This window comes from Hippopotamus amphibius, chromosome 7 (assembly GCF_030028045.1).
Source record: "Hippopotamus amphibius kiboko isolate mHipAmp2 chromosome 7, mHipAmp2.hap2, whole genome shotgun sequence".
In the NCBI taxonomy this organism is placed as follows: Eukaryota; Metazoa; Chordata; class Mammalia; order Artiodactyla; family Hippopotamidae; genus Hippopotamus; species Hippopotamus amphibius.
In genome coordinates, this window is record NC_080192.1 from 95204873 (window position 1) to 95221210 (window position 16338).

Sequence of the window (16338 nt, forward strand, 5' to 3'; positions counted from 1 at the left end):
ACACCCAGATATTTTGTTTTGAACTTTTTTCCTGTTGGTTCAGTCCTTGCTTACTTGCTTACCTTTAGGGCATATATATGCTATCATGGAGAAATGGCCGTAAGGTCTGAACAACAGAAGTATGTTTAACTGCCACTTAGTTATGCTCAGTCGGATAGGTTTTGCTGACATAATGTGAATGTGAATGTGTACATGCAAGTAGCTGAGGCTTAAGTCTAAAAATTCCTTATTTCAAAAGTTTAGCTATTTATAAAGTGGCTTACAATTAAAGGAGATTCTATTTTAAACGATTCATATTGTACTTTTAAAGGTTGTATTAGCACATGCAAACATTCACCTTTGAAAAAAAATAGAATGAGTCATAAGAAGTCAGATATGCCGTTAATCAGCTCTTGATTATCTTGAATAAAAGAGGGAAGGAAAATATAGATAATTCAAAGCTGTGTGTAATCCAAAAGGTACTTCTCTGTGACTTCAAATGTCGCCAGGAAGAATCGTATTTTGTTTCACGTGCAGGCAGCTGGTCTGAGGATCAGCAGTTGCTAAAAGTTAATTTCAGACACTTATAATCTGCCAGTAGGTAATTAATTGGGGATTGATCCTCCAAGACGAAGTGTAAAACATTTGTTTTAGAATTGTGTGGTTCGTACAGGAAATCACCTAAACTTTTTTCTCCTCCCTCAGGTATAATGGGTCTCTCCCAAACGGCGATAGAGGAAGGAGGAAAAGTAGGTTTGCTTTGTTTAAAAGACCTAAGGCAAATGGGGTGAAGCCCAGCACTGTGCATATTGCTTGTACTCCTCAGGCTGCAAAGGTAAACAGAGCAAGAAAAACTAAATTAATTAACTTGGCGACACTGAAAGACTTGTACTTGTTGTTTATATTCTCTAATATTCCCTTCACATTCTATACCAGTAGTTTCCTTTTGTTTGGACTGGAGAAGACACTTGATAGAATATCTACAGAACTGCCATCTGGAAGAGCATAGGACTTCTATTTTTTTTATTTTAATGACAAACTGGGGTCAGTGGGTGGAAATTAAAAGGAAGTAATTCCTTTTTCTTATTAAAAAAGTGGGGGTGGGGGTGGGGCTAGGGCTTTATCTAGTATTTGGAATTGTGAAACTGCTCTGAGAATTGGGCATTCCAGCAATTACTGGAGGGACCCCACCTGGGCTGGGCAAGGAACATGGTGCATAATATGTGTATTCAGGTACTAGAAGCATGTTTGGATGAGGTAATCTTTTTAACTGAGGGTCTTTATCAAAGGTTCTGTGGATGTTCTTGTTTTTACTTATTTTTTGTTTTATGATCCTCATAGCTTTTAGCATAGTGCCTTGAACACAGTAGATCTCAATGATTATTAAATTGAATCAAAGCTCTGAAAGCACGTACCCAGTTGTGTTGTGTCTGTGATATAACTTTGCAGTCTTCTGGCCTGTTTCATGCTTCTAGCCCCCTTTTTATTTCCCAACCGAAATCTCCAGAAGCTGGGCCACCATTTCAGGACACTTGGGCTTCTCCTAGACAGGAAGGGGGAGTTTCAGATCTTTACATTTCCTGTGAATTCCTCTACTTCCAATGTTATAACAGACTGAATTTGGTACTTTTGTGAGTGAATAAAAATTACAAAGAGTTCTCTGACTTCTGGAAGTACCTGTATCTTTAGCTAAGCAGCCGCAGAATGTACATTAGTATTACACCACCTGAGGTATATTTTTGTAGGTTAAATAAATGAGAGAGAAATTGCATACAGTGCCTTGCTTTAGGTCACAGCTCCAGTCCCTGAAGTCGGTTGGATTTCGGGCTTTATTTTATATCTAGTGTGGTGTCTAAACAAGAGTCCTCATGCCTTAAGTAGTCTCCTCTTTTACTGTTTGAGAGCCAGTAAGTGTAGAAAAGGGACAGTTTCTTTTAGGTGTTTCTTTCTGCTCCTTTGCAGAGAAAGGATGTGCTGATAGATAATAAGAAGGTGGCAGAGTGAAAGGCTTACTGATCCAGTCTGAGGTGCTTCTTTCAAATATTTCCCCACGGAAGTGCTGTTGAGATTTTGGGTGTGCCAATTCTTTATGCAGGACTGTCGTACGTGTTGTAGGCTATTTAATATTCTTGGTCCCCACCCACTAAATGCCATTTTAGCCCTCAAATCATTTTGACAGCCAAAAAATGCACCTACATATTTCCAAATGCCCCTTACACAGCTAATATTAACCTCTGGCTGAGAACCACTATCATAGGGGAAATCTTTCTGTTCATTACTTCTTAATTTCTATTCTGTACTTTTCTTCATATTTTTACTGTCATATTCCTAATGTTTTCATTGTTGGCTCCTTTTCATCTTTACTAGGCAACAAGAATCTTGGGGATCAAAGATTGACTCTTTCCTCTTTCAATTTTGGAGGAATGTGGTAATGAGGTCATGAAGAAAACTAATTGTTTAGTCTGGCAGTCATCTCGGATGAGTGGTTAAACCCTGCCTTCCAGTCCAGTGAGAACTCAACATAGTTCTTATTCTCAGTCTAAGAGTAGGTCTGATAGTTTAAAAAAGAAGGGGGGGGGCGGGGGGGGCTTACAGTCTCAAAGTACACAAAACTTGTGTTTTTAAATCCCTTTAGCCGTTAAGAATTAACTTCCAAAATACTGAGCAATTATTTCATTGAAAAATTAGTTGCTTAATGCTGAGTTAAAGTAATTATAGGTTTTTAAACCTTTAAAACTATTTTATAATGTTCATGCACACATAAATGTATAGTAAAACATGTTAATTAAGCACATACATGGGCGTGACCTACACTGCACTCTGGAGGTTCGATACCTCCACAGAGAGAGGGGAGTAGGGAAGGACATGCAAGCAGCTTCATTATATCTGCAGTATAATTTCTTTTAAAAAATCAGAAGCAAAAATGGCATTAATAAGAATGATAAAGCTGGGTAATTAGTACCTGGGTATTTATTCTCTTTGTATATTTGAAATTTTCATGATCTTAATTATCTTAAAACTATTGTTTTAAGGCTTTATCTATTACAGATTAGCTACAGATTGAAACCAAGTAAAATTTTATAATGCCCAAGTTCTAATTAAGAAAGTTTTTTCATTTAGCCTCTTTGCTGCATGCAATCATACTTTTGTGTCTTTCTGTTTTCCTTTTACGCAACCTGTTTCCACTTCCTTTGTGCAGGTTTTCCCCCTCTGATATTATCGTCAACTCATATACATAGAAAACGCCTGAAAACAAAACTGAAAAGTTCTTTTTAGCAATGTTTTTAGTCTGGCATAAGTCAGAAGTACAGTCATAAGCATTATATCCATTTCCTTTGGTGTGTTTAATCATTCTATGAATTTTTCTGTATCTAGCTCAGCATATGGCAAATATTTGTCATCTGTAGAGTCACAGAATGGCTAGGAAAACCAGTTAACTGCTTATTTGTTAACTTTAAACCTCTTTGAGTTACTCTAAAAATAAAATTCCTCTTATCTTGCAAGATTTTATATTTTCTCCTTATCAGAGCACTGCTGAGCACTGCTTTCAGTTTCTACCTGGGATTTGGTTTTGATTACCTTATAATTTAAAATACTTATAATGGATACTCAGATTTTATAATGTTTTTATACAGTGAACCTATGTTCTTACTGTATAATTGGTTCAGTGTACAGGCATACCTTAGATATATTTTGGGTTCAGTTCCAGACCACCACAATAAAGCAAATCACAACAAATTTTTTTGGTTTCCCAGTGCATGTAACAGTTATGTTTATACTATGCTGTATTCTACTAAGTGTGCAATAATAGCATTATGTCTAAAAAAATAATGTGTATACCTTAATTTAAAAAATACTTTATTGCTAAAAAATGCTAACCATCATCTGACAATGCAGAGTTGCCACCAACCTGCAATTTGTAAAAAGTGCAATATCTGAGAAGCATAATAAAATGAGGTCTTTGCGAATTCTTCCCCCTCCCCCTTCCCCCCCAAGCTAAGAAACCACTGTCACAGCTGAGGTTATGCAAGCGTTATTAATCCCTACCCTAAATTACAGGGGGCAAATATGTCACACAGGTAATAAACAGATTTACCTTTTTTTTTTTAATGAAAAGATTATCTATTTTGATTGACCTACCTGCTAATTTTTGTTATTAATCTTTTCTTTCTTAGGCAATAAGCAACAAGGACCAGCATAGCATATCATACACGTTGTCTCGGGCCCAGACAGTGGTGGTTGAATATACTCATGACAGCAACACTGATATGTTTCAGGTATTGTAACATCTAAATTAAAAAAACAAAAAACAAAAAAAGTTAAAAACCTGTTGAAGTGACTTTTACTGTGGTCTAATTAAAGATTATCATATTTTAGTGTATTTCATTAAAATATATTGATTTCTAAACCCCATATATAGAAGTCCACATAGCATGGTTAAGAGATGAGCTCCAAAACCAGAATACGATTAGTCACTCTTTGCCTCAGTTTCCTCCTATAAAGTGCAGGTAATAGAACTTCCCTCAGTTGACTATTAGGAGGCTTAAATGTGCTTAAATAAAGTCCTCAGAGCTGTGCCAGGTACCTGGTAAACACTTAACTATTAATATGAGGAGCTATAATAATTATTAACTATTAATATCTAAAAGAGGAACCAAGAGATATTTTGTACACATTTATGATTTTTTTTTTCTTGCTGTTACTTCTCGTCTTCCTCTCTAGGCAACTGAAAGTACTGTTTATATTACACATTTGGAGTCAAACTTGCTTCAGGACACATATTTGGTTAAAGCTATTAGTGCAATAGAAGTTTTTATTTCGCTCATTCTTTGTACCAATCCAGTGCTGATGGTTTTATAAATTGGTAGATGATGGCAAAGCCAAACCCAAAGACAGAAGCAAAATTCATGATATTCATGGTATCTTCTCCCTTAGTAATATTGGGTTTTGTAAAGCCTTAGGCTTTTTTGAAACAAACTTCAGTAAGACTTAAAGTACCTGATAATGTTCTTATAATTATTGTCCCAATGACTTTTCAGTTTTTCTTTATCTTACAAGATTAAATGAAGATGAAAAGGCCTGGAGGTATATCTCTGCTGTAGTCAATAACAAAATATTTCTTTAAAGTCACTCTCCCCCCCAACCCTTTTAATGGAATGCTGAATTTTTTAGAATAGTAGAAATATTTTTAGTTTCAAAGGTCTGAGACCATTTTCTTTGGATATCATAGTTTTAAAAATAAAGGGACATCCAATGTTACATTTTTTAACCAACAAGTATCCCCCTAAAACTATCCAAACTAAATAAAGACTTTGTAGTTGGTGGCAGAATTAAAACACTAAAGAGTTTTCTAAAAGTGTGCTGATATAAGGAACTCTTAAAGTTCAGCTATGCAAAGAATGACTTGAGTTGTCATCTTTGTAAAGGGTCAGTGTTTTTTCTCAGTAACAATATTCTTTATTTTTTATGATACTACTTTATAACATACATTAATGAACTGATTTCTAAATGTTTAAAATTCTGTGACATTTGTCACTTTTGTCATCTCTTGCACTGATTTTCTTTTTTCTTTTCAACTTTCATCTTTCAAAATGAAATTAATGTATTTACTAGCTAGACCTTTGAAGGTATTTTTAATTCACTGACACCTCACCCAGCAGAACTTTGTTCTAGGAACCTTGTCTCTCTGAAATATGGCCAAGAACCAGGAAGAAAACAAAAAGGACATATAGGCATATAAGATAAATACCATGAAGTCCATGCACTGAAATTCCTGATTTCTCTGCTCCCTGGAGACCCCCTTAGGCCATCACCAAGAACCTTTTGAAATACTGTTCTTTGAAGTTTGGTTATTTGATTTCTCAACCCATAGCAGAATTAGAGTAGCTGGTTAGAGGAGGAGTATGCTGCTAGAGACAAGTATGCCCAACAGCAAGAAATGATAGCTGACATCCTGACAGAAAAGACACAAGAAAACCTGTGACGTATACATAAGACCTCAAAACACAGCTTTGTAAGCCTTTAACATAAGGATCAGCATTCCTCTACACCTTTATAGCAGCTGAAGACATCATTTCAGTTCAGCTTAATATAAATGGTATTCATAGTGTAATGTCCTGGAGTCACCATAAAAGATTTACTTTTATGTTCATTATTTCTGTTAAGGAAAGTAGAGTAATGCATGTTAGACATATTTTTGTCCAAAGGGGTTAAAATTAAAATCTGCAGCCACCTAGAAATCTCAGCCATCCTAAACTCTTCATTCCCTGAGGGTTTCATATATTCTGGGTTGTAAGTTCCTACTTAATTCTATGCTCTAAGTGACTACATCCACAAGGAAATCTGACAGATTGATTTTCAAGGGTATAGATGCCACAGACTTAAGTATGATAAGTTTGAGCTTTAGAAATTTCAGAGGCTTAATGATTTCACTGTATTGTTTGTGCCTTTCTGGAGTGGATTTTCCATTTTGTTCCTTTGAATAGGTTTATAGATATTTGTTTTTCCCTTAGATTGGTCGGTCGACTGAAAGTCCCATTGATTTTGTGGTAACTGACACAGTTCCTGGAAGTCAAAGTAACTCTGATACACAGTCAGTGCAAAGCACCATATCAAGATTTGCCTGTAGAATCATATGTGAACGGAATCCCCCCTTTACAGCACGGATTTATGCTGCAGGGTTTGACTCATCAAAAAACATCTTTCTTGGGGTAAAAAGCTTTTTTCCTAAATGTTGCATTTTATAACCACTTCTGTTTCCCAATTACCAATAAACAGAAGCTCACTATTTTTCCTACTAGGAGAAGGCTGCCAAATGGAAGACATCAGATGGACAGATGGATGGCTTGACCACTAACGGTGTTCTTGTTATGCATCCGCGCAATGGGTTCACGGAAGACTCCAAGCCTGGAATATGGAGAGAAATATCAGTGTGTGGAAATGTATTCAGCCTGCGTGAAACCAGATCAGCTCAGCAGCGAGGGAAAATGGTAAGTACTGAGATGTAGTTTCTTATTTAACTACAGTAAGCTCATAGGGTGAATTGGACCGAATGCATTACATAGTCTCAAAAACTGTTAAATCTTTTGCTGACACAGAGTCCTAAGTATGGCTATTAAGTGCTGACTACCAAATACTATACCAGGAGGATACTATCTTAATGTTTCAATTAGGACACTCGAAAAATTTATTTTTCTTTTATTTAATATATTTTAAAACCTAAGCTTTCCCAATTTAAACAGCACTCTGTATTTTCTAGTTGTATCTGTATGTCTTTGACCAAGATATTTACCAAATTGGAAATATTAAATTTACTGATTAGCCAGATGTTTTAATTATAAATTTTCTTTACCATAAGGCTGAAAAGAGATGTTACTGCTCAATATTTTATCCTTAAGTTTCAAACCTGTATTTTTCATGACCGCCATTGGAGTTTCTTAAATAAACAACTGGAGGAAATCTCTTGAGTAAGGAGCACATAAGACCAAAATTCTTAGGTAAAAATCCAAAACTCAGTGGTGAATGTGTGTTTTCATTCGTGTTTCCTCTAGGTGGAAATTGAAACCAATCAGTTACAAGACGGCTCATTAATTGACCTCTGTGGTGCAACATTGCTGTGGCGTACTGCAGAAGGCCTTTCCCACACTCCTACCGTGAAGCATTTAGAAGCTTTGAGACAGGAAATCAACGCAGCTCGACCTCAGTGCCCTGTAGGGTTCAACACACTAGCGTTTCCTAGTATGAAGAGGAAAGATGTTGTTGATGAAAAGCAACCATGGGTGTATCTAAACTGCGGCCATGTACATGGCTATCATAACTGGGGAAACAAAGAAGAACGTGATGGAAAAGATCGTGAATGTCCTATGTGTAGGTCTGTTGGTCCCTATGTACCTCTGTGGCTTGGATGTGAAGCTGGATTTTATGTGGACGCCGGCCCGCCAACCCATGCGTTTAGCCCGTGTGGGCATGTGTGTTCAGAAAAGACAACTGCCTACTGGTCCCAGATCCCGCTTCCTCATGGTACTCATACTTTTCATGCAGCCTGTCCCTTTTGTGCACATCAGTTGGCTGGTGAACAAGGCTACATCAGACTTATTTTCCAAGGACCTTTAGACTAACAGTTGTCCTCCAGGACTACGTTATACATTTATAAGCTAAGTGATTTGGGTTTTCCAACCTGTTGTCCATGTCACAGTTTTTCTGCTCTGTTCATTTACATTAAGATGAAGAATTTTTTTTAAACATTTGTAATAAATAGTAGCAATTTCTGAGCAAAAATCTGGGAAACTCAAGCAGAGGAATTTCCAAAAGTATCAGACTTCTGAATTCTGAGTTTTGAAAATATATTTTGAGGAGAAGAAGACATAGTCTAATTTGATGCCTTCATTTTAGTGTTTTGAATCACCCATCCTCAGTGTGGAAAAATTGTTTTGTATAACTGAGGGTACTGTTGGTTCAAACTATGTTAGTTTACAGTTTGTTGCAAACATTGTAAAATACAGCAACATGTATATTAACTTTTTTCTATTTATCTTTATTATAGAAAATATCTTAGAATGTTATTGATAGAGTAGCATGGTAACGATGGTCTCACACTCTTGGTGTGAATGATAGTTTAGCAAGCATAGCTCAAGGATTTACAAAGTTAGGAAGAAGGACAAGAGAGCCTCTCTCCCCACCCCCATCTAAACATGAAATTTGGTAAATTAGAATACTTTGTAAAAACAAATTCATATGAATTACCATTGTGTAAGAGGTGTTTGTTTTTAACCACATTGAAGATAATTGGGAAAGATTTTTTTCCTTAATGCTTCTCCCAAGTGTAGTACTATAACAAAAACTTAATGCTAAGAAACATTTTATATGCTCCTTTGAATATGCAATTTAATCTAGATTATCTATTTTTCTCCCATGATAACTAATCTGTTTTTAGTATCAGCAACATTTGGCAAGTTTATTTTTTAGATATAAACTGTGGTTCATCTGTTCACGGTTTCTAGAAAAAAAAATCATTCCCATGAGAAAAAGCATAAATTAACAAGAAAGGAGAGTGACTTGATTTGCTTTTAGAAAAAAAATGCTTACTATCCTATATTTGGACTTATTCAGGTGTTAAGAGATTTAGAGAGATGTAAAGGGTTGAATGATGACAGTGCTCTTTTTTTTTAATCTGACAGACCAGCCTTAACTATGGGCTTGAATCCTAAAAGGACAGTTGCCACAGTGTGACTCAAGGAAATGTTTGGTTTGCAGATGAGCACCAGTGAGAGCCAAATAGAGGAACATACTTGCATGGTCAGTTTATTCTCTAATTCCAATAAGTTTTTTGCTTTCAGAAACAAGAAAACATTTCTTCTCCCCTCCGCACCCCCCCCCCTTTTTTGTAACACATCACAAGGAAAGCATAGACAGTTGCACTACATCAAACCCTTTGTGACACTTGTAGAAATCAGTACATTTTTAGATTAGACAGAATCATTTTTTTTAACTTTTGTTTTCCTTTAGTTTGAAAAGTTGTATTATACTTAATTGACTAGCAAAATTTTGTATGTGGTAGCATAGCTTTAATTTATCCTATTACAATGCTGTTCTGAATTTTCTTTTGGTTTTTACAAAACAAAACCTGTTGCTTAGAAGCCATGAACTATTTTACTTTACTTCAACTTGTCAAAATTTCCTTGTTTTAAAAAATCATTTGGGTTCACTCAGGAAATGCATGTCAGGAAACTTGTATTATAATAAGTTGACTAGTTGTGATGTATCAGTAACTGCTGTTACTCCTTTTTCAAAGAAATATAATTGATTTTGAAGTTTTCTAGATTGTCACATGCTTTGTGACTAATGCAAGGAAATCAAGTCCTGTGTTGTATTTGTTCTAGTCATTTCTATTCAGGCTATATATTGTAGCTAATTTTTATTTGCAATTAATTTATTCAAACTAAGTAAATACTTTTCAAAATAGATGTTTGAATTTGTCTTTGTGAGTTCATTTTTGCATAACTGAGAATGGGAAACCAGAAGTGAAAACTTTTGGACGAATCTAGCCCACAATCCAAAAATATTCACTTGAAATAGATGAGTTTGCATTTAATGTAATACTTTTAAATCTCTGGTTCTCTTGGGAAAACATCTCTTACTTATTAACAAAGGAACTTCTTTAGTGGTTGAATAATTGAGGCCTTTTTCTAAGTTAAGCCCTGCTAGAGAGATGGCTCTTAGCAAGTTGCACACTAGACCCTTTAATAGTGCCTCAGTGATCATAAAAGGTTCTTCTTCCCAAACTGCCTAAATTTCCTCCTACCAACTGAGAAAGATATGGTTCACTTATATCAAGTTTAATTTTTGAAAACTCAGGTAATTTAAATCATTAGTTATATGTTTTTCTGTTCAAGCATTTTAATTATTAGTTCTGTCATTTTGCCAGTGCCTAATGGAATCCTTTTACTTATTCAGTTGCATTAAGGGAATGTCAGTATTCTGGTCAAAGAGAAAAAGTTTTATTTAGATTTCCTAAATGCACTCCTAAGAAAGACAGTACTTATGTCTCAATTCTTTAATCAGTGATCTTAATATCTAATGTTCCTTAATTTGTATAGTGAATTAAATTTCCCTTCATCTGCAATGTTAGAGTCATGAAGGAAGACAGGGTAGATATCTGCAAAGAGGAGTCTTTCATCAGGTTATCATCTTGAAGTTCCGATCGCTTACTTTCATCATATAAAAATATTCTAGGGGCTTCCTAGGTGGCACAGTGGTTAAGAATCCGCCTGCCAATGCAGGAGACACGGGTTCAATCCCTGCTCCAGGAAGATCCCACATGCTGCAGAGCAACTAAGCCCGTGTGCCACAACTATTGAGCCTGCGCTCTAGAGCCCATGAGCCACAACTATTGAGCCCATGTGCTGCAACTACTGAAGCCCACGTGCCTAGAACCCATGCTCTGCAACAAGAGAAGCCACGGCAGTGAGGAGCCCCCACTCACTGCAACTAAAGAAGGCTGGCGCACAGCAAAAAAAAAAAGACCCAACACAGCCAATAAAAAAAAAATTCTAGTATGTGTGAAACAGTATAGGAATAATCATGTAACTATATAGTTACATCTAACATGAGTACTCCTATTGCACTCTTTCTTCAGAAGCGTGCCCCAAGAATCGTGTGGTGCATGACCTTCTACACATAGACTGAGTGAGGACACCAGTGAAAGTCCATCCATTATTTCTTTAACTTTATAAAATAAATATAATTCCAACATGTTGGCCCCTCATCCCAAATGATCATCTTATGCTACCCCACTTTAGAGATCTGTGATCCGTTCTTTGGTTTTTATGTTCTAGGCGTCAACCCTGTAGCAAACCAGATCACCAAATACTGCATAACTGAACTGTATTGTTCTATCTCCCACTCCCACTTTCAGAATTACTCCTATATAAGTATACTCTAAGGCCATGCCTCAGGATTTTATCCACACATTGTTACTACAGGTATTTGAATATCCACTGTGCACCAAGCCCCGTTCTAAACATTGCATGATATAGCAGGAAAAACAAATTAAAAAACCCTGCCTTCATGGGGTTTGTATTCTAGTGGGGAAAATGGAAATTAACAAGAAAATTAAAAGACGTGGTATGATAGACAGTGAGCAGTGCTGAGGGACAAATAAAGCAGGAAAGGGAGATGCAGAATGTCATGTGATATGTGTGGGTATGTGGAGTGTTTGCAGTATTAAATAGAAGGGCAAGAGAAAGCCCCACTGGAAAGGTGATATTTGAGTAAAGATCTGAAGGGAGTGGTACATAGGAGAAGAGCATTTAGGCAGTGGGAACAATGCAGGTGTCCTGACAATTTCTGTAACAGCCAAGAGGCCAGTGTGACCGTGTGGTATGAACAGGGAGAGGAGGAGCAGGTTAGGTCAAAGAGGTAAAGCTACAGAGAAGACATGAGGCATGGGATGAAACTAGATCTCAGAGGGCCTCCTGAGACTTTGGCTTTTATTCTGAGTGAGTGGGGGCCCAAAGGAGGATGTTGAGCAGGGGAATGACAGGCTCAGACTTAGGTTTTAATAGGATCCAAATAGACTGAAGTGGAGTGGGGAGGCGAGTTAGGAGACTGTTGCAGAAATCCTGGGGAGAATGATGGTGATTTAGGTCAACGTGGGGACAGTGGAGCTGGTATGAAGAGTAACCAGAATCTGGGTATATTTTGAAGGCAGAGTTGACAATATTTGCTGGCAGATCAGATACAGGGTGTGAAAGAATGAAGAGGAGTCGAGGACAACTTGGTTTAGTTGGCCTGAATAACTAACTAGAAGGATCAAATTGTCATTTAGTGAAGTAGAGAGCAGTTTGTGGGGAGGGCTTACTGGTTGTGGAATTTGATCTTGGACATTAGATTGAGATTCCTCTTAGACAAGATATTTACCAATAACTGTCTCTGCTTTTTTCTTCTTAACTGCTGTCAAACTTCTTAATTATTATTATCAGTGTTCCCGGTGTATCCTATGATAGCTTAGAAACAAAAAAGTATTCCTCCTGATTAAGGGCCAGCTTCCTTTCATTGAAATAGAGAGTCAAGATACCTCTCATGTTTCTCCCTTTGCTTTGGCTGCCCTCTGAGGAAATGTTCTATTTTCAACTGCAGTAACTTCCTTTAGCCAACTTGTTCTGATACAGTTTTTCTCCCTTCTCACTCATATACACCTTTTTCTTTAGCTCTTGCCTTCTTTTAAAAATGTCCTCAGTTTTATTGAAGCTTAATATTTTGTTGTTTCAAATCCTTTCTGGCAGTGGCAGAACACAGTTGTGTTTGTTTTAATATTTAAATGTTAATGGAAAACAAAAAATTCTTTTTTTAACAAAGAATTCTTGAACTTCTATAAGTCCAGATTTTAATACCCAGCTTCCCTTAAGGAAATATGCCTGTATTTGATAATATTGTCAGCAGAAAACGCAGTAAAGATCAAAAGAGTTTTTCTAGTAATCATTGTAAAATATCACGTTCAAACATTCTGTTACGTGATGTGATGGGAATGCTGATTTGTTTAGACTGACATTAGATTGTAAACCAAGCTATGTATGCTAAACTACAGCATAAAAATTCCTCACAGCTAACATTTGAACATTTGCTATGTGCCAAGCACTGTTCTAAATGCATCATTCTACACATATTACTGATATTATTTAAAACTCAACCCTATGAGATAGGAACTATTGTCTCCATTTTATTTTTTTCAAATTTTTATTGGAGTATATAGTTGATTTACAATGTTGTATTAGTTTCTGCTGTAGAGTAAAGTGAATCAGTTCTATATACACATACATATGCACTCTTTTTTTAGCTTTTTTCCCTATACAGGTCATTACAGAGTATTGAGTAGAGTTTTCGTGCTATACAGCAGGTACTTATTAATTATCTATTTTGTATGTAGTAGTGTGTATATGTCAGTCCCAATCTCCCAATTTATCCCTCTCCCCCTCACCCCCGATAACTGTTTGTTTGTTTTCTACATCTGTATGTCTCCATTTTACAGTAGAAACCAGGCACAGCAATGTCTAGTAACTTGCCCAAGGTTTACATGGCTCGTCACTAGAGGAGTCAAAATTTGAACCTTGGAAGTCTTGCTCCACACCTGTGTACACAGCCACTACATTTTACTGTCTGCGCGCCCCCCCCCCCCCCCACAATGGAATGTGAAGTCTTTTTTAAATCAATTTTAAACAATTTTTCAAAAATGATTTAAGGTGGCTTATAAAAATTATAATTAAGAATGTTGAACATCAATAGTAAAAATTTTTGGAAGAACAAAAGCAAAAGAATTTCATATTATAACAAAATAAGATAGACTCAGCCGTGGCATGAGTACACAAATAGATTTAATGAAGGCCTGTAAACTTGCTAGAGGTGAGTCACAAATCGATTTAGTGCAAAGGTGTTTAGTAGGTTATTCAATAAAGGGAACATAATCAGTTACAGGATCCATGCAGCTACCTGAAAAGTAGCAACATATCCACTGCTGCAGAAACTCCTAATCACTTCTGGGCCTACAACCAGAGGAATTCACATTCAGGAAGCAGTGCGACTCCTGCATGTAAGTAGGTGCATGCAGCATTTGTCTGTGACACATTTCATGTAGCACAATGTCCTGAAGGTTCATCCATGTTGTTGCATGTTGCAGAATTTCCTTCCTTTTTAAGGCTGAATAGTATTCCAGAGTATATGTGTATGTTTGTGTGTAAATATGTTTATTTATTTATGTATGTATTTATTTACTTTACCCCTTTATCTGTCAGACATATATGTTGTTCCACTTCATGACTCTTGTGAATAGTGCTGCGGTTAACAAAGGAGTGCTAATATCTCTTGAAGATTCTGATTTCAATTCTTTTGGATAAATACCCAGAAATGGGGTTGCTGGATCATATGGTAGTTTTGCTTTCCATAGTGGCTACACCATTTTGCGTTCCCACCAACAGTGGGCAAGTGTTCCAGTTTCTCCACCACCTCACCAATACTTTGTCATCTTTTGTTTTTTGATAATAGCAACCTGACAGGTGTAAAGTTGTAGCTTATTGTGGTTTTGATTTGCATTTCCCTAATGATTAGTGGCATTGAGCATTTTTTCCTCTACTTATTGGCCATCTGTATGTCGTCTTTAGAGAAATAGCTATTTCAAGTGCTTAGCCCATTTTTATTCAGGTTATTAGTTTATTTTACTATTGAGTTATAAGAGTTCTTATATACATGGTTTGCAAATATTTTCTCCTATTCCGTAGGTTACTTTTTCATTCTGTTTCCTTTGCTGTGTAGAAGCTTCTTAGTTTAGTGTGTCCTGCTTGTGTATTTTTGTTTTTGTTGCCTGTGCTTTTGATGTCATATCTGCTGCTTCTCCACTTTAATGATGGAACACATTGAAAGAATTCTCTCCCAGGTTGATAAAGGACTGTCACAGTGCCTGGCACATGAAGATGCTCAAAAACTATTTCTTACATAATTATAGAAAACTGTGAGAACTCTGAACTGTTAAGCTATCCAAACAGTCTGAGTAGAAGCATTAACAAAAACAGTCAAAAGAATGAAGGTTACAGAAGCTATTTATTTAATCATAAAACATGTTTTCATTGGCTGAAAAAAAAAATGGAAAAGGTGAAGATACTACAAAAAGTGACAATTACTAGTAGGTTGACAGGGTAACAAGGAGAAAACTCATGGGTGGTGTCAAAAGAGAACAAAAAGATTATCCTGGAGAAAAGAGAAGAAATATCAATTATAGACCAAAAGTATGTCATCCAGAAATTAAAGTTTTTGAGACTTTTTTTGGTTAAGGAATACACAGAAGACAGCCAAGATTAAAAGGGAAGATTAAGATCTACCCACCTTAGAATTTCCTAAACTTTTACTATATCTTTTGCGGGTGAGTCAAAAATTATCCGCCCTCTGGTTGTAGAATTTATTTTAATTAACTTTTAGAAAAGACAAATACATCATCTTTCAACATAATCACCTTGCTTTTCAATACACTTTGTCCCTCTGTCAACAAGCTTTGGTATTCCCTCATTAAAAAATGTTTTAGGCTGAGCTGCAAGCCACAAATGCACCACTGTCTTCACTTCATCAGAAGTGAATCTTCATCCTCGTAGGGCCGCTTTCAGGGGACCGAACAGGTGAAAGTCCGATGGAGCAAGATCAAGACTATAAGGAGGATGCTTTAACACCTCAGAAAAGTTTTGCAGAGTGTCGACAGTGTGGGCAGAAGGTGCAGACATTCACACCCTCAGACCACGAAAAACAAATCACTGCACACTGCTCTTCTTTTGTGCAAATCAAAAGTGCAGCATCCGTTTTTGCTTGCACCACAGTTACAAATGAACTGATGTAACATGTTCACACCTGCTCAGCAGTGACTGGGGAGACAACAGCCTTGAATGGAAAGCACTGATAAGACAGTGCAACCAACAGAAGTTTTAATATAACCGGAGTGCAGATAATTTTTGACTCACCCTCTTAATACTGTATAACTATTATTAAAAATACAGAATATAAACTAGAAGGGATGGTGGCAATTAAGTTACAGGAGAAAAACCAAGGTCTTGTTAGGTAGTAGCTACTGATGATAAATCTGGTATTAGAACCTCAGTCCCCTGTGTCCCCCTAATACTCTTGATTATCATGAACTTGCGTCACCAAGATTCAATTAAATTCCAATGTTTTGTTTGTTGAAGCAGAGATAAGTACATGCACTTTAATCGTTTTTATTTTTAAAGTGTCAGCAGAGTTAAAACATCAAGTCTCATTGTCATATAAACAGTTGTTCCCAAATGTAGGGGATGGTGGGTTTCAGAATTCTTTTCATTAAAAGGTTACCTA

General features: G+C 36.4%; 1 protein-coding gene across 3 annotated transcripts in view; it reads left to right on the forward strand.

The window, feature by feature from the left end:
• The window catches only part of PELI1 (pellino E3 ubiquitin protein ligase 1), a 49349-nt gene extending 39410 nt beyond the window's left edge, over window positions 1-9939 (forward strand). For 2 of the 3 annotated variants that reach the window (XM_057741798.1, XM_057741797.1), the window contains exons 3-7: window positions 685-814; window positions 4155-4256; window positions 6492-6689; window positions 6780-6968; window positions 7530-9939. In XM_057741798.1, coding sequence (XP_057597781.1) covers window positions 685-814; window positions 4155-4256; window positions 6492-6689; window positions 6780-6968; window positions 7530-8096 — 1186 coding nt within the window. In that variant the 3' untranslated portion in view covers window positions 8097-9939. The remainder of the gene's footprint in view (window positions 1-684; window positions 815-4154; window positions 4257-6491; window positions 6690-6779; window positions 6969-7529) is intronic. The other variant, XM_057741799.1, reaches the window with a different exon arrangement.
• The last annotated feature ends 6399 nt before the right edge of the window (window positions 9940-16338 follow it).